Source organism: Sceloporus occidentalis, unplaced genomic scaffold, assembly GCF_023333645.1.
Source record: "Sceloporus occidentalis isolate IW3139 unplaced genomic scaffold, rSceOcc1.0.p SCAF_1, whole genome shotgun sequence".
Lineage (NCBI taxonomy): Eukaryota > Metazoa > Chordata > Lepidosauria > Squamata > Phrynosomatidae > Sceloporus > Sceloporus occidentalis.
The window spans coordinates 315,526,164-315,547,326 of record NW_028316981.1 but is presented as its reverse complement, the minus strand read 5'-3'; the positions used below and the strand labels follow the sequence as shown (position 1 = coordinate 315,547,326).

General features: G+C 44.0%; 2 protein-coding genes across 5 annotated transcripts in view; one reads left to right on the top strand and one right to left on the bottom strand.

The window, feature by feature from the left end:
* Positions 1 to 1,081: 1,081 nt before the first annotated feature.
* On the top strand, positions 1,082 to 12,234 carry LOC149324240 (aquaporin-7-like). Its single transcript, XM_089488499.1, has 6 exons — positions 1,082 to 1,198; positions 4,011 to 4,137; positions 5,602 to 5,739; positions 8,355 to 8,473; positions 9,912 to 10,129; positions 12,036 to 12,234. Exons 1-6 carry the CDS (start codon positions 1,094 to 1,096, stop codon positions 12,232 to 12,234), a joined length of 906 nt encoding a protein of 301 aa, XP_089344625.1. The 5' UTR covers positions 1,082 to 1,093.
* Positions 3,360 to 21,163, bottom strand: part of LOC149324239 (tubulin polyglutamylase complex subunit 2-like) — a 49,608-nt gene continuing 31,804 nt past the window's right edge. Inside the window, exons 7-8 of one of the 4 annotated variants that reach the window (XR_016277948.1) lie at positions 18,587 to 19,390; positions 3,360 to 5,774 (exon numbers count right to left, since the gene is read on the bottom strand). Coding sequence is in view for 1 of the 4 variants with exons in the window: in XM_089497997.1 (XP_089354123.1) it covers positions 19,166 to 19,390 (225 nt within the window). In the remaining 3 variants the exon portion in view is untranslated. Of the gene's footprint in view, positions 5,775 to 13,072; positions 14,482 to 17,952; positions 19,391 to 21,163 lie in introns of those variants that run through there. The other 3 variants (XR_016277946.1, XR_016277947.1, XM_089497997.1) reach the window with 3 other exon arrangements.

The following is a 21,163-nucleotide window of genomic DNA, read 5'->3' as shown; positions in this document are numbered from 1 at the left end:
CCAACTTATGACGACCCTAAGCCACTTGCCTATCATGGGGGTTTTTTTGGCAAGTTTTTTCAGAGGGGAATTGCCATTGCCATCCTCTGAGGCTGAGAGAGTGTGACTTGCCCAAGGTCACCCAGTGGTTTTCCATAGGTGAACCGGGATTCAAACCCTGGTCTCCCAGTGTCCTTGTCCAATGCTTAGACCACTACACCACACTAGCTCGCTTTGGGGGGCCTTCTCTTTCCTTTTCCACATCATCTAAAGCTTCCTCCCAGGACTCACCATGGGCTCTTATAGCACCCCCATGGCCATTTAGTGGCTGGTGGAGAGCAGAGGGGGAGATCTGGGAAGCATCATTGGCTGAAACCTCCGGCACGCAACAGCACATCTTGTTGGAAAATGCCATTGGTCTGCATGTCTGGCTATGGGGTCATAGCCAGTCACATTTTCAGTGCCTGCCCTCAGCAACGGGACAGCCATTCAGGTGCTATCGCAGTGCAACAGTGAGTCCTGGAACAAAGGTATATCTAACAGTAGAAATAATGCAGCTCGACCCCACTTTAAGTGCTGTAGCTCCATCCTAGAGAATCCTGGGAATTGTAGTTTTGCAAGGTCTTTAGCCTTCTCTGCTAAACAATGTTGGTGCCTCACATAACTACAAATCCCTGGATTTTGCAAGCTGACATTTTCCTTTGGATTGTTGTTTTTAAAGACAAGGCAGCATTAAAACTTACTGATTTGGGTTTCCTTCCCTTCCATTTCCAAAGGACAGATTTCACTTTTCCTGGCTTTCTTTAAGGCAGGTCTGTTTTCTTTCCCAGCAGAGAAAATGACATAAGCCTTGGAACATAAATACTGCTGTTAGGGTTTACAGGGCAGAGAATTTGCAAAAAGAAAGGAAAAGAAAAGGAAGGAAGGAAGAAACGAAGGAGGAGGGAGGAGAGGTGGACTCTGCAACTTAATTGTCTTGTTAACATTAACGAGATCCTCACAATAGTCAGGTGCCCAGGCAGGGTGGGGTTAAAAGGATGGTGCCATGTGTACCGGTGAAGAGGTGTTCTTCTACAGTGATTTCTGTCTTCTCAACAGGAGCTGAATTTCCTGGATGTCTGGGCTCAAGATGCTGGACAAGGCCATCAGCTGGGTGACGATCCGGAGTGAGACAGTCCGACAAGGCTTGGCGGAGGCCCTAGGAACCTTCCTTTTGATGGTGAGAAGGAGACTGGTCCAGAGTTGGAGAGGAGGTTTGAGTCTTTGGTTGGAGGAACAGCAAAGTTGGGGGCACATTTGCCCTTCTTTCTTGTGCATGGAAAGAGCGTACCCAAAGGAAGTGTGTCCAAAGGTGCTGAGAGTCACCTTTGACCAAGGAGAAGGCATGGCTAGTTCATGAGAAGGGGAGGAGAGCAGGTTAATGGGTGGAGTCCCTAGATTGCCCAGGACAAAGGGGCAGAATTTATTGTTTCTGAGATGGCCAAGTTCTTTGATATGCTTTGTCAGGTTCCTAGTATTCTAAGGGACCCTTAGGACTGCCAGTTCTGCATCATCCCAAGTCCTGGGACAAAAGAATAGCTCCTGATGATACCATAGGAATAGGGCCTGGTGGTGTAGTGGTTTGAGCATTGGATAAGATTCAAATTCCCGCTCAGCCACAAAAAACACTGAGTGATCGTGGGTAAGTCCCATGCTCTCAGCCTCAGAGGATGGCAATGCAAACCCCTTCTGAAGAAATGTGGCAAGAAAACCCTATAATAGATTCACCTTAGGGTCTCCATAAGTAAAAAATGACTTGGAGGCACACAACAACTGTTGGGCCTGGTGATGTCATTAAGCACGACACATTAACCAGCAACCACAGTTACTCACAATTTACCATTCAAACACAGATAAATGCACACCCTGTTTGACTGGTTGGAAATTAAGTGTCTTTACAGATTGCAGCATTTGTTTAAATCAGTTAAACTTTGCAAGGTGCAATAAGCTGCACAACCAGCTAGAATGTTCTTTGCCTGACTGAAGATTTGCATGCATCCTTCTCTCTTGCCTAGAGGTGACCCATAAAAACTGTGAGCCCTGATATCTAGCAAGCTTACCTTTCACCCTACACAATGATAGTATTATGGTTCCACTTTAACCACCTTGGCTGCATCCTATGGCATCCTGAGATTTGTAATCCAGTGAAACAGTTGAGAATTCTAAATACCCCTTCCCCCAAACTGCAGATCCCAGGAATCCATAGGATGGACCCATGGCAGTTAGTGGAATTATAGTGCTATAACTGTATAATGTAAAAGGCCCCTAGGTCTCTTTCATACTGTACAGTTGTAGCATCTCCTTGGCTGCTTCCTATAGAATCCTGCAATTTGTAGTTTGGTGAAATATTCAGCATTGTCTGTCAGAAAGCTCTAGTACCTCACCAGACTACAAATCCCAGGATACCATATGACGCAGTCATGACAATTAAAGAGAAATCATAGTGCAATCACTGCATTGTGTGAAAGAGACCTAGGTGCTCTAAAGAGACCATAGTGCTACCACTGTGCTACCACCCATTTCTTCTTTACATTGAACAATTGGACAAGTTGATATGGCTGTCTCCTATGGGATCTTTGGATTTATAGTTTGATAAGGCAGTAGGGCTCTCTGGCCTAGTGCCTCACCAAACTACAATTCCCCCAAATATCATTGGTTGCAGTCATGGCACTCAAAGTGGGATCAAAGAGATGCAGGTTAAGGAAGGTTGTTGTTGTTGTTGTTGTTGTTGTTGTTGCTAGAGATGAGTTTGGGGCTCTTACATGGTTTGTCTCCCATTATCATAAAAGCTGTAGTGGCCCTGGCTTCTCCCTTTCCAGAACAATGAGGGGTTTGAAGCATCTTCTCTCCCCCAGAAAGATGGAAGCAACTGAGGCTTTTCACCTAGGGAAGAAAATGGGGAGAGGGACGTGATGGAGGAAATGCTGCATTGCGACGGAGGGAGAAAGTACAAAAGAGCTGGGCAACTGTGGTGGGTTTGGGGACCAATTTTCAACCTTGATACCCTCTGGAGAAGAGATGTCACGGGGGGGGGGGTGCAGACTGCAGTGAGTGAAACTCCAGAGGGGGTGTCACCCTGTTGGGCAATTTGGCCAGTGGCACTGGCACAGCTGCTGGGTGAGTGAGAAAGGGCTTCGCTGCTGACAGGGCAGTGCCTTCCATTCAGAGTCTGGTGTGGCAGCCATGCCAGACATTGAACAGGACCTCCAGAGACCATGGCACTGTACCCCCAACAGTGGTCTGGCCAGGCAGATGGTGGTTGGCTTGATGGGCAAGTAAGCTAGGCCTGCAGCTCTTTCTGGGCAACTGCACCAGATGACACCAAAGGAAGTGATGCCACTGCTCTGGACGCTGCATGCCAGAAATGCTCCTGAAATGAGGTGGGAAAGAGAAAAGTCCAGAAGTAGCCAGATTAGCACCAGTGGTTTGGCAAAAACAAAGCAAAACTGGTATTTTAAAACAATTTTAGAAGGTGACTGCAGTCTATATAAAGGTGAATTGCCTCTTCTGGAGGCTAATAGGAGATGGAGGAGAAGGAGGAGAAGAAGAGAGAGAATGGTGTATCCTAGTCTCACTACTGTGTCCCTCTTCTCAATTAACAATTATAGCACTATGATTCCACTTTAACTGCCATGGCTGCACTCTGTGGAATCCTGGGATTTGTAGGTTCTTAAACTATCAGAGCTCCTTGGCTCCAAATTCTCACTACACTACAGAGTAGTCTACTGAATTAAACCACCATTTGATCTAGAATATGGTTGTACTTTTATCCCTTGACTGTCCTTTGTTCTCCAACAAGATAATTCCCAATGCTCTTAGCTGTCCTTTAGTTGGAGATGAAGAGAATTAGACCTTTGACTTTTGAGTATGGAAAGGTTATGCAGAGTGGCTTCCCTTTATCAGCTAACATTCTTGTTCATGGACCAGTGGATCAAAGATGGCAGATGGTTTGACGGACATGGCTCTATCTCTCTCTCTGTTCTTTCCAACAGCTTTTTGGCATGGGCAGTGTTGCCCAGGTGGTATTGGGAAGGAAGAACTTTGGGGAGTATTTAAGCATCAATCTGGGATTTGGATTTGGCGCCATGCTGGGTATCCATGCTGCTGGTGGAATCTCAGGTGAGTCTGGTTGATAGTGCTTGGTGTGAGCCTGGATCTACACAACGACAGTTCCCATGGGTAAGAAATAATGTCTAGTCCTCCGCTTCAGGGTATGTTGTGGTGAATCTAACTCAGCCCAGTTTATGGTTGTGTTTTACCAAACACAAATATAGCACTATGATTCCTCTGAACTGCCAGGGCTTCATCGTGTGGAATCCTGGGATTTGTAGTCTGGTAGAGCCAGCATGGCATAGTGATTTGAGCATTGGAGTATGTCTCTGGAAACTAGAGTTTGAATCCCTGCTCAGCCATGGAAACACACTGGGTGACCTTAGGTAAATCATACTCTCTCATCCTCAGAGAGAAGCACTGGCAAAAACCTCTCTGAATAAATCTTGCAAGAAAACCCTGTGATAGTCTTGCCTTAGGGTCACCATAAATCAGAAATGACTTGAAACATACATCAAAAACAGCAACAGCAGCAGCAACAACAACAATGCTTCGTAGTGTTCTAGCTGGGAGTTGTAAATATTCTTCTGTAAACAGCAAATTGCAGGATGCTAAAAGCTGGAACCATCCCAGTTAAAGCAGAATCATATCCGAGGGCTATATTTCTGCCACTCCTGGTGGCAGTCCATGTTGTGGAAAGGGGTTGCAGTGCTGGGTTCTTTCAAAGTATCATTTCATGTCTTTACATGTTCTCTGTTTTCCTTTAGAAATTGATTTTTTTTCTAGTGGGGAGGGCATAATCCTGTTAGGGCCTTGCGCTTGCACATACGTTTCCCTATGCGATGAGTAGGACATTTTTGTCTGGTGTAGAACAGCCATATTCAGACAAAGATAATAAAATGGAGGTTGTGTATGCAATTCTACTGTACATTTCCATTCAGCACAACAGTTATGTAACACAATCAGTGCCACAGGGAGAGATTTACATTGTGGCAGTCTCAGCTTCTGTGATTTTATTGTACTTTTTTTGTTTGAGAAAAGATCCTTAGTAAACATTGACAAAGTGTATGGGATAATATCAAGTACAGTTGGCCCTTGACATTTGTGGGGTTGACTCTTGCAGATTTGCTTCTTTGTGGTTTTGATTAATATGTTCCCTCTAGGAATCTGTAGGTCCTCCAGCGCAACTCTGCCAAAAGTTGACCATAGAGTGTGCTGGAGAACCTAAAAGTCCCTAGAGAAAATGCTTCTCTAGGCATTTGTAGATCATCCAGCATGATTTTATGATTAACATCTGACAGAGGTTGACCATAGAATTGCACTGGAGGACCTGGAGATCCCTAGAGAGCTGTTCTCTCAGTAAAAAGATCTTTTTTTATTTGCATTTTTTCCACATCCACGGGGGTCCTTCACCCCTAACCCTAGGAAATGTGGAGGGAGCACTGTAATACAGTTGTTATTGATGATGATGGCCATGTTTTCATTGTGTAATAATAATTATTCTTGCATTGTCCTTGTTTTTGCTGCTGACAGGTGCTCATATGAATGCCTCCATTACCTTTGCAAACTGCCTGACAGGAAGACTCCAGTGGTACAAGCTTCCAGCATATGTGATTGGCCAGTTTGTGGGCTCCTTCCTCGCTGCCTGTACTGTTTTTGTAATGTACTACGGTATGTTGCTTCCTTGCTCATCCTTCTTGCAGAACCTGAGAAGTACAAGGAAGAAACACTATGCTTTAAGCGGTTGTTATTAATGGCCTTGGAACATGTCAGGAATAATACAGTAGATACAAAGAGGGTGGATGGTGTTCTGCACAAGAACAGGCTACAGTTCCAGCCCTACCAAAATCTTTGTTTGGTGCTGAAAATTGACACATGTCATGGCTACAAGAGAAGCATCATTGGTGGTCAATGGATGCAGCAATTTATTTATTTATTTATGGTATTTATACCCCGCCCTTCAGCCCTAATGGCTATCAGAGTGGCTTAACAGTCTGCATGAAAATAAGGCCTCCCAGACTAGCACAACCCAACAGGAGACTGATGTGTTGTGTGTATTTATGTGCCTTCTAGTAACCTTTGGAGTGTATCCCTCAAGGAGCTATTCTGTCCCCCATGCTATTCAACATTTACATGAAACCGCTGGGAGAGATCATCCGGAGACACAGGGCGCGGTGTTATCAGTACGCTGATGACACCCAAATATGTTTCTCTGTGTCTCCGACTGATGCAGTGACCAGGGATGGCATCTCTCCTCTAAATGCCTGCTTGGAGTCGGTAATGGGCTGGATGAGGGAGAACAGACTCAGTTTGATTCCAGAGAAAACGGAAGTGCTCGTGATAGGTTCCCCGGGCCCGGGGATGGAAATTTGTCCACCTGTCCTGAATGGGGTTACGCTTCCCCTGAAGAACTCTGTTCGCAGTTTGGGGGTGCTTCTGTATTCGTCGCTCCACCTTACATCTCAGGTGGATGCGACGGTCAGGGGCACCTGTTATCAGTTTCGGCTGATACGCCAGCTGCGACCCTACCTGAGCCAGGGGGACCTTGAAACGGTGGTACATGCTCTGGTAACCTCTCAGTTGGATTTCTGTAATGCGCTCTACATGGGGCAACCCTTGTACAATAGCCGGAAGCTTCAATTAGTACAGAATATGGCAGCTAGGTTGGTCACTGGATGCTCCAGGGCCAGCCATATAACACCTATCCTGCAAGATCTACATTGGCTGCCTATTTGCATCCGGACGCAATACAAGGTGTTGGTTATAACCTATAAAGCCCTAAATGGCTTGGGCCCAGGGTACTTGGAGGACCGCCTCTCCCCATATAATCCGCCCTGCACTCTCAGATCGGCCGGGAAGCATTTGTTAAGGGTTCCTAAGTCAAAATACACCTTGACTGCACAAAGGGTGTTTTCCATCTCGGCCCCGCAGCTCTGGAACTCTCTTCCTGATGAGCTCCACTCCGTCACCTCTCTTGATCTCTATAGGATGGAATTAAAGACCTTTCTCTTCCGACAAGCTTTCCCCCATGTGTCCTGACTTCATGCTGTTCTCCCCTCTTATACAATGGTTTTATTCAGCTGGTCTGTTTTTTCTGTTTTTTTTATGCTGTTGTACTTTATAGTGTTTTAAACGTAATGAGCTGTTTTTATGATGTTTATATTGTATGTCTTGTATTCTGTTTTTGTATTTCTTTTGCTTTGTTGTAACCCGCTTTGATCTACCCTGGAAAAGCAGGCTATAAATAAAAATTATTATTATTTATTATTAATAATCTAGATAGAATTCACTGTTTATTAGGGAGGTAATTCATCAGTCAGGCTAAATACCATAAAGGCTCCAGGTCCTGTCTGATCTTGGAAGCTAAGTAGGCTCAGCTCTGGTTAGTGCTTGGATGAGAGACCACCAACAAACACCGGGGTGCTAAAGGCTATAGTTCAGAGGAGGGAACTGACAAAGCCACCTCTGAGGATTCCTTGGTTAAGAGTGTACCTACACTGCAGAAATAAAGCAGTTTGACACCACTTTGATTGCCATGTCTCAATGCTATGGAATTCTGGGATTTGTAGTTTTAAAAGATGTTTAGCCTTCCTTATCAGAGAGCTCTGGTGCCCCCCACCAAACTACAAATCCCACAATTTCACAGCATTAAGCCATGGAAGTTAAAGTGGTGTCAAACTTAGTTTTTTTTGTGTTTTCCGGGCTATGTGGCCATGTTCTAGAAGAGTTTATTCCTGACGTTTTGCCAGCATCTGTGGCTGGCACCTTCAGAGAATGCTGGCATGGAAGAGTGTTGGGTGTGTGTTTGTGTTTGTGTTTGTGTGTGTGTGTGTGTGTGTGTGTATATATATATATATATATATATATGCGTGTGTGTGCGCGGTAGGGAGGAGTGATTCTCATGTTAATCTGTGTATTGTTCTGTTGTTGATGGCAAGGAAATTAAAATATTGTGTATAAAATTACCTTTAGGCTTTGTGGATAATGTGTATGTGAAACATAAGTGAATTTTGTGTTTAGACTTTGGTCCCATTTGTCATTATATATGTATACGTAAACATTCCAAAATCTGAAAAAATCTGAAACACTTCTGGTCCCAAGCATTTTTGACAAGGGATATTCAATCTGCCCATGTTTTTGCTTGGCACCAAAGTGGAGGATATTCCATATAATTGGGGTGCCACAGCAGAGAAGGCCTTGCTTCTTCAGTTTTGCCATCTCCTTGACTGGCGCTTTCTTTGTCCTTGTTCAAGTGCTTAACTTGGTTGTTTCTCCTTCCATTTTAGAGGCTCTACAGGATTACACCGGGGGAAACCTGACCGTAACCGGGCCTACTGCCACCGCAGGGATCTTTTCCACCTACCCAGCCCCATACATGTCTCTATGGGGTGGCTTTTTTAATGAGGTCAGTGAGCAAGGATTGACTGCTAATAACTTAGCTGTGAAACCTACAATTGTGGGGCCCTGAGGGAGGGGACACAGAACATAAAGTATATACTCAACTATAAGTCAACCATGTATTAGTTGAGGACAGGTTTTGGGGCCAAAATTATGGCTTTTGATATGATCTGTGAATAGCTTGAGGGTGAAATTTAGGGGCATGTAACAAAGGATTTAAAGGATGAAGCAAAAGAAAACAATGCCAAATAACTTACAAAATTCCAGCAGGCATGATGGTTTTTGCTCACACTAAAGGCTGGATAGATAAGAGAACAGAAGGGAGTCAGTGCTTCCAGGACAGATTGCACTCTTGCCATTCAATTTTTTTGCTAAAATTTCTACTTATATATGAGAATATACAGTAGTCAAGGCCAGTGCTTGTGGACTTCCATCCTTTGCACATCATACTGAAAGTCCCTTGCCCCAAACCTTTTGCCCTTTGAGCTGTTGGTTTTGCATTTGCTCTGACATCTTATCGCATGGGGGTTAAAACCTTGGCTTACCTTTCCCAAATTCAGTCCTAATTCGGGAGGCAGCCGGGTGTTACTGCAAAGAAATCACTGCCGAATTGCTGCCCGGGTCTGTCCCAGATGCAGCCCAAGTCCTGTAAGAAATCTTCCAGTTTCTAAAAATGGTCTCAGAAGTGGATTACAGGACCCAGGCTATATCCAGGATGGACCTGGGTGGAAATTCAGCAATAATTTCTTTGCGATAACACCTGGCTGCCTTCCGAATTAGGACTGAAAGGTAAGCCAGGGTTTTAACCTTATGCGATAAGTTCCTTACACCTTTCTCAGGGCGCATCCACATTGCAGAATTAATGCAGCTTGACACAGTTTTAACTACCATGGATCAATGCTATGGAATCATGGGATTTGTAGTTTTGTGAGCTATTTGGACTTCTCTGTCAGAGAGCTCTGGTTCCCCCAACAAGCTACAGATCCCAGGTTCTCAGATTTTTTTAGTCTCAGACACACAGTTCTGTGTCTATTTAATATATTCGCAAGGGCTGGGGCAGGGGCATAGCTGAGGTGTGTGTGGCAAAATGAAGGAATTGCCCCCAAATAAGAATTCTGTCTCCCATGAAATTTTCCACCAGCCCCCAAATCCTAGGGCACTGGATCGATTTGTGTGCTGGGTCAAAATCTAGGGTGCTGGACCTATTTGGGAGATAAGTTCAACAACGCCTTTAAAACCTAGCTTGGATTCACCTCTGCCCTCACGTGGGAGTCACCATTGGGTGGGCTTGTGAAGGAACTTTGTGCCAAGATATAGGAAAGGAGTGTCATGGTCTGTTCTTGCTGCCCCCCTCTATGTGATGTCTTGATTCAAGAAGCCTCTTTCAAATTTTGACTGTTGGGCTCTCTCTATACCCTCCCTTCTTGCCAACCCCATCCCTCCAGTTCATTGCCACCTGTATTCTTTTGGTTGGCATCCTCGCTATCAATGACACAAAGAATGCAGCAGCCCTACATGGCACCGGCGCTTTCATCACTGGACTTCTTGTTGTGGGAATCGGCATGTCCATGGGGATGAACACCGGCTATGCCATCAACCCTTCCCGGGATTTGCCACCAAGGATTTTCACTGCCATCGCTGGCTGGGGACCGGAAGTCTTCAGGTGAGTCAAACTCATTACAAGGCTGGGTAACTGTGGCCCTGCCACATTTTTGTTTTGTTTTGGAACTGTAGCTCCCATAAACCCTTTATTATTGCCTCCAGTGGTTAGGATGGATGGGAGTTGCATTTTCACACACATTGTGTGTGTATATTTTCAATGTGTTTGAGTGCTGGATGCATAGAGAAAGAGAGAGAAAGAAAAAGTAGCATGGAGTGTGAGAGAATGTGTACAGTGTAGATGCAATATGTACAGGCTGAGTCTCCCTTATCTGGAACTCCAAAATACTCCAAAATCCAAAATTGTCAATGTGGGTGGCCGAGAGGGTGACACCTTTGCTTTTTGATAGTTCAGTGTACACACAAAATTATTAAAAACATAGTCTATAAAACTGCATTCAGGCTTTGCGTATAAGGTACAAAATATAAATGGATATCATATTTGGGCTGCTTCTCCAATATATATATATATATATATATATATATATATATATGCAAATATTCTGAAACCTGAAAAAGCTGATAATCCATAACTCTTCTGGTCCCAAATATTTCAGATAAGGAAGATTCAAACTGTAGAATATATAGTGGGAGGCATGGGCAATCCTGCTCTGGACAAATTTTGCCAAGAAAACCCTATGATAGCTTCGCCTTAGAATCATAGAATCATAGAATCGTAGAGTTGGAAGAGACCACTAGGGCCATCCAGTCCAACCCCCTGCCATGCAGGAAATCCAAATCAAAGCATCCCTGACAGATGGCCATCCAGCCTCTGTTTAAAGACCTCCAAGGAAGGAGACTCTATCACCTTCCGAGGAAGTGCATTCCACTGCCGAACAGCCCTTACTGTCAGGAAGTTCCTCCTAATGTTCAGGTGGAATCTCTTTTCCTGTAGCTTGCATCCATTGCTCCAGGTCCTGTTCTCTGGAGCAGCAGAAAACAAGCTTGCTCCCTCCTCAATATGACATCCTTTCAAATATTTAAACAGGGCTATCATATCACCTCTTAACCTTCTTTTATCCAGGCTAAACATCCCCAGCTCCCTAAGTCGTTCCTCATAGGGCATGGTCTCCAGACCCTTCACCATTTTTGTCGCCCTCCTTTGGACACGCTCCAGTTTCTCAATGTCCTTTTTGAATTGTGGCGCCCAGAACTGGACACAATATTCTAGGTGGGGCCTGACCAAAGCAGAATACAGTGGCACTATTACTTCTCTTGATCTAGACACTATACTTCTATTGATGCAGCCTAAAATAGCATTGGCCTTTTTAGCTGCCGCATCACACTGTTCACTCATGTTCAACTTGTGGTCTACTTGGACTCCTAGATCCCTTTCACACGTAGTTTCATTCAGCCAGGTGTCACCCATCCTATATCTGTGCATTTTATTTTTCCGCCCTAAGTGCAGTACCTTACATTTCTCTGTGTTGAATTTCATTTTGTTAGCTTTGGCCCAGCTTTCTAGTCTATTCAGGTCATTTTGAATCTTGATCCTGTCCTCTGGGGTATTAGCTATTCCCCCTAATTTGGTGTCATCTGCAAATTTGATAAGTATGCTCCCAATTCTGTCATCCAGGTCATTAGGGTCATTATAAATCAGAAATGATTTGAAGGCACACGACAACATTGTGTGTGTTTGTAATATACACACTACATACAACACACATACACAAACTCTCTCTCCGTACACCCTCATACATATCTGTTTATCTATCATAGGTATGTGTGTGTGCAGGGAGAATATACACACATGCACACACACGCACACACCTTTTACCTCTGTTTTAATTTTTGATAATTTGCCTTGTGTCAACAAAAATGGCCAGTGGCACACTTTGCCCATCTACCATCTATGTCTTCTCTGGGTGTCTTCTAGGACCAGCTCAACTGAGTGTCATCTTTTCTTTCAGCGCTGCCAATTGCTGGTGGTGGGTCCCCATTGTGGCCCCGATGCTGGGAAGCCTGGTTGGAGTCTTTGTCTACAACATCCTTATTGACTTCCACAACCGGTCCCAGAAGGAACTGGAACTAGAACTGGAACCCAGCCAGAACAACAAATACAGGAAGCACGACCTTGAGGCTGGAGGGACCCCAGAGGTCCAGTTGTGAAACCAGAGCTCCTATCCCATGGACGCTGGACTTAGGACAGTTTGATGGCTGCTTTTAACAGGCTGCAAGATTTTGAATTTACCATTGGACATCTAAGCACATACAGCCACTGTGGGTATTTCAGAGGAAGAAGGCACACCTTGGATAAAGGGGCACATGGATGTTGGATGGAATGGAAGAAGACTGGAGTTAATTTGCCAACACTAAATCTCAGTGTGAACCTTAAGAGCCTTGTAGAAATCCCTTTGGAATGGGATTCTCAAATGGCATGTTCAAAAAAGGCACCTTGAGAAAAATAAATATGTGAGATAAATATTCAGTGCCCCTAAGAATAAAAGAAAGAATTTCCCACACATCACTAGTTCCTGCTTCTTTGCCCTAATGCAGAGTGCAAATCAAGTGACTCTCCAGATGTTGCACTGCAGCTCCCAGCAGTCCAAGTCCCCATAGCCAGTCATGAACAATGATGGGAATTACAGTCCGACAAGCCCTGAGGGTCCACAGGATTTCCACATATTGGCAGTGGCATCATTATAGTGGGAGGCAGAAATAGAGTGGGCCTTTGGTAGCCACTGGAGTTTTGTTCCAGTGGACACCAAAATATGTGGATGTTCAAGTCCCATTAATGGCATTGTAAAATTGTGTCCCTTATATAAAATGGCAATATCAAGGTCTTCTTTTTTGGAATTGATATGTAGTTGTTGAATATTTTCAAGCCATGGATTCTTGAATCCATGGATGCAGGATCTGTATGTATTGAGATTCTTGACAAAGACTGCACTGATTGATGAGGAGGAATCCTACCAAGAAGCTCAGAACATCTAACTGCTGGGGAAAGGGAAGAAGAGGCTAAGATGCCATATTATAACTGGGCTGTTCCACAGATGCAAGTTGCCAATCTTTTGATCTAGGAGCCAATGAGGAATGCAGCACGCACCCCTAGCCACATTTATTTCTCCATAGCCTTAAAGCCAAATGTTACTCTTACTTGAAGTAGACCCACTGCATCAGTGGAACCTTCTTAACTCTGATGTTCACCGATTTAATGGGTCAAAGCTAAGACGAACAGTTGGATTTAAGTTAAGCTGTCTCTTGCTAGAAACAATCAATGGGGTATGGTGGTTTGAGTGCTGTATGAGACCTCTAGTATGCCTCTGGGAGACCAAGGTTCAAATCCCTGTTCCTCTATGGAAACCTATTGAGTGATTTTGAGCAAGTCATACTCTTCCATCCTTAGCGGAATGCCATGACAAACCTGCTCTGATGCCACCTTGTTGCTGTTAACTGCTGTCAAATCAATTTTGATTCCAAGAGATCTCCAAGTCACTTTGTCATCAACACTTTGCTGAGGTCTTGCAGAGTCAGGACCATGGCTTCCTTGATTGACTCCATCTGGCATGTGATCTTTCTCTTTTCCTACTGGAAACCATGCCTTAATGAGGAGAGACTTGGGGAGCTGGGTATGTTCATACTGAAAAAGAGATGGTTAAGAGGTGATATAATAGCCTTTTTAAAGTATTTGAAGGGATATCATATTGATGATGGAGCAAGCTTGTTTTCTGCAGCTCCAGAGAGTAGGACCCGTAGCAATGGATTCAAACTAGAGGAAAAGAGATTCCACCTCAACATTAGGAAGAACTTCCCAAGAGTAAGAGCTGTTTGAAAGTGGAAGACACTCCCTTGGAGTGTGGCATAGTCTTCTTCTTTGGATGTCTTTAATCAGAGGCTGGATGGTCATCTGTTGGGAATGCTTTGATCGAGAGTTCCTGCATGGCAGGGGGCTGGACTGGATGGCTCTTGTGATCTCTTCCAACTCTGATTCGACTGCCTTCTACCTTTACCAAGCATTTACTATTGAGTCATGACGTCTCATGATGGCTAAAGTATGACAGCCTCAGCTTAGTCACCTTGGTTTCTAGTGAGAGATCAAATTGATTTGCTCTTGAACCCATTTATTTGTCTTTTAGCAATCCACAATATATGTAGAGCTCTCCTCCAGCACAGTTCAAATTAGTTGATTTTCTCCCTGTCACTTTCTTCACTGTTCAGCTTTCATAACAATACATAGAAATGGGAAATACAATCGCATTGGACAATCCTAACTTCAGGATTCGGTGATCCATGGGTATGTTTACACTTCAGGATCTTGTCTAGTTCCTTCATAGCTATCCTTCAACCTAGCCACTTAGTGACAGCTAGTTTCTTTATTGAGGGAAAGAAAGCAGGGTGGGTGTCTCTCCAGTTTCCCTGAAAAGAAAATTAATGATGCAGACAAGAAAAGGCAGGAATTTTGTTTTGTTCAGTGCTAACAAAATTAAACCCAATGCTCGCCAGTTTTATAGAGATCTTTGTAGGTGGGGACTGTTATTACCCCATTGCTTCCTTTTCAACATGAGCCCCTTTCCATTCTTTTTTCTAACTCCCTCAGTTTGCCCTATTTGGGAAGGGAATTATAGTAGGAACAGGGTATAAGAGAGCAAAACCTAGGGTCGTTTTCATATACAGTGCTCCCTCGGGTTACGAATTTAATTCGTTCCGCGGCGCCGTTCGTAACCCGATACATTTCGCAACCCGAAAAGCCGCTGGAAAGCCGCTAGCGGCTAGCGGCGCTTTTGAATTTCGCGCCGAAACGCGCCGAAAAAATCTTCGTAAGCCGAAAAATCCTTCGTAACCCGGAACAGTTTTTTTAAATATAACTTTTTCGTACCCCGGAAATTTCGTAACGCGGTGAATTCGTATCCCGGGGTACCACTGTATACAGTTATAGCACTTTGATATAATGGCATCACCCTATGGAACCATGGGATCTGTAGCTTGCAAAGGCACTAGAGAATTACAAACAAAATTACAAATCCCAGGATTCCATCAGCTGCAACCATGGCAATTAAAGTGGCATTAACCTACTATCATTGTGTAATGTGAACAAGTCCCTAGATTTCCCTCTTTCTCTAGACCTCTCCAGAAAGTCTGGACAGCTACCTGCTGGGGATACTCTAGCTGGATATTTTTGCATTAAGCAGCAGGGTGGACTTGGTGGCCTCTAGGACCACTTGCAACTCTATGATTGTATGTCCTGTGGTCAGGCTGATGTTCAGCTCACTGCTCTGGCTGCTTTTCAAAACATTGAAACGTGAAAATGAAGTGGAGGCTGTAATTCTGAGACAATAGCCATTTCCTGGGTGGATCTTATACAAAAAGCCCCTTTGGAGACATGTGACCAGAAAACAGACCTTCAAAAGCAACTGGCGAAAGTGGACTTCACCAAAAAGGCAAGATTGGAAGAGCATTTGCAGATTAGAGATGCTGTTTTGGAAAACACATAGAAAATCCTGATCTTGCCCCGGACAGTAATATGTGAGCTAAGTGGCACAGGCAGGCAACGGGATTGATGGCATTGTGTAGACAGCTTGAAGACTCACAGCTGGCAACTTTTGGACTAAACAAACCAACGAGCAGCAAGCTTACACTATAATTGTCAAAGAAGGAGGGAAACAAGGGTAGATAATGAAAATAATTAGAATAACTGAAACAGAGACATATCTAATTTACAAAATATATGCATATGTATTAACAATATTGAATCTCAGTATTAAGAAGTCAAACAACAGTATACAAATAGGAAAAAACTGTGCTGTATCCTTATAAATATCATAGATAGTCCAAACCAATAAGATAAACGTCCAAAGTGTTGGCAGTAAAATTATCCTGCTGTCTCACCGAACATATCCAATCCAAAATCTGGGAAAAATCATTGATGGTACTTGCAGTATAGAATGTTTCAATATTGCTGATGAAGACTTCTTGTGAGTCGAAACGGCCACATAGTACTCCGGAGGTAGCCGTCTTTCCACTTTTGAAAGCCTCTACTATTGAAAGAGTATAAATATTGAAGGACATTGCTACCAGTAAAAGTTACATTATTTGTCTTCATGCTACCATACTGCAAGTACCATCAATGATTTTTCCCAGATTTTGGATTGGATATGTTCGGTGAGACTATGTATGATATTTATAAGGATACAGCATAGTTTTTCCTATTTGTATACTGTTGTTCGATTTCTTAATACTGAGATTCAATATTGTTAATACATATGCATATATTTTGTAAATTAGATACGTCTCTGTTTCAGTTATTCTAATTATTTTCATTATCTACCCTTGTTTCCCTCCTTCTTTGACAACTTTTGGACTAAGTCAGCTGGGATTTCATTTACACAGCAGGCCTGAAGTGGCTTTTGAAATGTCCCAGTTTCTTTCTCCTCATCCACTTTCCCAGCTTATTTCAGCTGCTGCAAACTGAGCTCAATGTGCAAAAGTGGTTTAACTTAGCAGTAAGGAGAGGAAGGAATTTTGCTCTTCCCAGTAGGTTCAGGCCAAAGCTAACTACTGCACCCTTTCCCAGCTTCTGTAGTCTTCCTCATTTATTGCTTCCATCTTGGCCACACTCTGATGTTGCTTGGCCACATTTGTCCCAGTTTTCATCTCTCAAATGTTGATGAGTATGTGATGCTATCAAGGAGACAATTGTGCTCTACTGCCAGCTGCCTGCCTTCCAAAGGATCAAAATGCTCCCAAGACATAGAAAGGTTAGATCCATAAAACAAACCAGTGTAGGAGGATTCTGCCACAGAATTTAGTTAGGACACAACCCATTTGCTACACTGGAGTATAGTGGGGTCACTTTATTTGGCGATTTTTAAACAGAGACTAGATGACCATCTGTTGGAAGGGCTTTGTGTTTTCCTGCATGGCTGGATTGGATAGCCCTTGGGGTCTCTTCTGTGATTCTAGGGGCCCTTTCACACAATTATACCATTAGGGCTCCACTTTAACAGCCATGGTTCCATCCTGTGGAATCCTGGGATTTGCTGTTCAGAATTCTTTATCAGAGACCTCTAGTATGCCATCAAATTACAAATTCCAGGATTCCATAAGATGTAGCCACACAAAGTAGGATAATAGTGTTATAACTGTGTAGTGCAAAAGGACCCTAGTACAGAGGGGAGCATGCACAAAGAACTAGATGGCCATCTTTTAGTCCTCCTTCATGACTACTATTTGCCAAAGTGACATTCTGGTCATTTCCAATCAGGTTTTTTTATTACTAAATTTTCAATTGATGAGAGGTGCAGTAAGGGGTTCTTGTATTAACCCTGAATTGGAGATAATACAAGATTCCTCCACTCTCTGCTCATCCTGCTGAATATGGTGGTGAGCAGGATGTCAGATAAACCTTTCACCCTGGCCTGGTGTGATTTCTGAAGCCCAACAAAGTCAGGCCTGGTTAATACCTGGAAGGGATGGAATATCAGGGATCTCTAGAAGGCTAGGGAAGGAGTCCTGCCTAAAACCCAGGACAGCCAGGGTTGCCACGGAATTGATAATACTGGACTAGGTGGACCAGTGGTGTGACTCATTATAAGGGAGTTTTCTCCAGCACGTTCTTAAACTGATGGGAAATTACTGGGTTACCTCCAGCCTCTTTGTTCCAAAATAACAACTGTGTTGTCACAGAAAATGAGCAGCTGTGGTGAAGTCTTACCCAACCAGCAAGCTACACCTGACTTTGAGGTCAGAGCTGCCTTTCTACCACCCACACCTTGAGTCACCAGCCAAAAATGCCCGGATTGCTTCTAGAAACTCCTGGCACCTCAATCGGCTCAGCTTCCAGAGTTCCTTGTAACAGACCTTGAAATATGGAGCAATCTTGTTCTTGGAGCTGCTGGTGCATTAAGTTGGCTTTTATTGAGAATAAGGGTGAGCAAACTGCGGCCTACATGTCAAATCTTCCCCCTTGGGGACTCTCAAAGTGCAGCACCCAAAGTCCCAAGACTCAAGATTTTTTATTTTTGAGTGATTTTTCACCACCAAGAAAACAGTTTATAATGTTTCAGAGCCACTGCAAAATGCAGTGGTATTCCCTCCTCTCCAGTTGCTCGCTCATGATTTACAGCAGGGTTGGAAATGCGGTTGGACTGGAACCCCCAACAACTTTTCCAGGATGCGGAATCCTGGGATTTGCAGTCCAGACAGCCAGTGTGGTGTAGTGGTTTGAGGTTTGGGCAACAGCTCTGGACAGTGGGGATTCAAATCTTGGCCTCCAGAGATATTGCTTTGGGTGCTGTCCTTTGAGGGTCCCCAAGGGGCCACATTTGGCTAGGCTTTGAATCCCTACTTGGCCTTGGAAACCCATGCAGTGGCCTTAGGTAAGTCACACGTTCTCAAACTCAGAGGAAGGCAAAGACAAATCACCTCTAAACCAATCTTGCCAAGAAAACCCTGAGATAGGAGCTGGAAATGACATGAAGCAGCAACAAAAGTTTGATAATTACGATCCCCCTGCCCCATTTACCAGTATAAATGTGCTTCTTCCGAAGCATTTTTGGTGAAAATGCAATGTTTTCATGGAACTTGGATTAGGGTTAGGGTCTTGGGGGAGTTTCTGTGTGTCTGATGTGGCTCAAGGACCCTTCCATTGGCAGCACGAAACCCTGGCCCACAGGATTCCCACCTCTTTTCAAGGATTAGGAAGGTAAATCTGTTTCCCAGCCATTCCTTTCTCTAAAAGGATGCTTCCCAGGCATTCCCTATGTTTTTCATAGGTATTTAATTTTATATTAGGTGAATGGGGATCAAGAGAGCACAGCCCTGTTGCTCCACAATTCCTTTTTGCTCCTTGGACAGTTATGGCAAAATTCACTCCAGAGAAGGATAGGAGTTCTGCCCTCAGCTAGCCCAAATGGCTGGATATGTTTGGCATGAAAGCAGAGTCTGTAGGCTTTCAAAATAAATACTTAAAAAATAAATAATGTGGTCCTCTCACTGCGAATCCAGCCAGACTGTGGGAGGCTTTTCCACCTGTTAGACATAGACAGAAGCCATCAGTGATGCTGATGTGGAAGTCACCAATGGACAGTTAAAGCCATGCTCCTCATCTCCTTGAAGAACTTCCAGCTTGCAGGGGATTCTTGGAAGTCACCCCTATTTGGCCTTTTTGGGAGGGGAGTGTCTGGGATGGCAGCTTCTTTTTCAGGACTGGAGTTTTGTTTTTGCTCTTGAACACCTTGTTGGGGTCCAGCTTGTTGACAAACTGATCTGCTTCCTCTGAGAGCTGTTCGGTGTTGATGGTGATTGGTTTGTACATGTTGAACCATTGCTGGGGGAAGAAATCAAAACAGGAATTAAAATGGAGAAGCAGGCCAGGTATTTTAGGTCAGGGTGGTCTCAAAATTAGAATTTGGAGGTTATGGTTTCTGGGATTATAAATCCTAGAATTCTCCAGACAGCAGGGCCACTGTGATCCAAAATAGTAACTTTTCTAAGCTTTTCTCAGAAATGGGATGATGTCCTAGAACTTATCTTGAGAGTACTTCAGTATGCATAAGCAAATAATTCTCCTCCCACAGCAAACACACAGAAAGACATCCACTTACTGCTTTCAGCCCCTCACAATACTTAACATATTACGTTTACTATGCATCACATACACAGCCATACTTTACTTTAATCTATCTAATACTTGCAACATGATTATTTCCCCAAAATTCTATTAACAGTGTGATGTGGCAACTAAAAAAGCCAACGCAATTCTAGGCTGCATCAACTGGAATATAATGTTGAGACTGTGGGAATAGTTCCACTCCATTCTTTTCTGGACAGATCTCACCTGGAATCCGGTGTCCAGTCCTGGGCACCACAATTCAAGAAGGAAATTGAGAAGCTGGAGCATGTCTAGAGGAGGATAGCCAAAATGGTGAAGGGTCTGGAAACCACCAAGCCCTATGAGAAGAGACTTAGGGAGCAGGGTATGTTTAGCCTCGAGAATAGAAGGTTAAGAGGTGACATGATACCCATATTTAAATAGTTGAAGGGATGTCATATTGAAGATGGAGCCAGCTTGTTTTCTGCTGCTCCAGAGACTAGGACCTGGAACAGTGGATGCAAGCTCCAGGAAAAGGGATTCCATCCAAACATTAGGAAGACCTCCCTGACAGTAAGAGCTGTTTGACAGTGGAATACACTGCCTCCAAGTATGGTGGAGTCTCTTTCTTTGGAGGTTTTTAAACAGAGTCTGGATGGCCATCTGTCAGGAATTCTTTGAGTGCATGGCAGAATGGGGTTGGATTGGATGGTCCTTGGAGTCTCTTCCAACTCTAGGTTTTTAGGATTCTATGGCCCCATACAGACTGGCCAAAATAAAGCTGCTTCGGGTCACTTTGGAGGTATGCTGTTTCAATAATGCATGTGTTCTAAGAGTACAGAAGCCGCGCCAAAGTCATGATCCAGTCCTAAGGACTAGAGCACAGCTTTGGTGCAGCTTCCGGACTTGCAGTACACATGCATCATTGAAACAGCATACCTCCAAAGTGACTCGAAGCAGCTTTATTTTGGCCAGTCTCTATGGGGCCTTATGCATCTCTCCCTCTCTCCCTGTGTACTTGGACAATAAACACAACATCTTGTTCTCTGAACCACTGTGATAGTTTGCCAAAAAGAAGAAACTGCTGGTCTTTGCTGTGCTTCAGCACCACTGCCATTGTCAGTCAAAGGAAGATGCAATGGGACTAAGATGGTTCTATAAAGCTCTGGATCTTGGCCTATCTCTGAAGGCCCAGCAGCTGTGTTTGCCATTCCTGAGATCTTTGTGGACCACAGACTACAACTCTCCCAATTTTTCCTTTTTGCCAGTATTTTCAGCACCCCCCCCCAAAAAAAATCTCCAGACGAATTATATTTAGAGGGCAAAACCTGCCTGTTAGAGGCTTCTCAGGGTATGATTTGCCATTTAGGATTTTTTTCTGGGGGGTGGAGGGGTGTGGGGGCCACTTTTAGGCTCTGGAAAGGCCATTGCCTGCATTTTCCTTATCCTTGGCCTAGTTGCTCTATGGTAGACTGAATCTTCAACAACAACATCAACAACATTTTATTT

What these genes read in the sequence shown, in the direction of transcription:
- LOC149324240 (XM_089488499.1), top strand. Translation starts at nt 1,094, where the DNA reads ATGTCTGGGCTCAAGATGCTGGACAAGGCCATCAGCTGGGTGACGATC. An exon ending in TGCTGCTGGTGGAATCTCAG is followed by an intron (nt 4,138 to 5,601) that starts GTGAGTCTGGTT and finishes TGCTGCTGACAG; the next exon opens with GTGCTCATATGAATGCCTCC. An exon ending in TGGGGACCGGAAGTCTTCAG is followed by an intron (nt 10,130 to 12,035) that starts GTGAGTCAAACT and finishes CTTTTCTTTCAG; the next exon opens with CGCTGCCAATTGCTGGTGGT.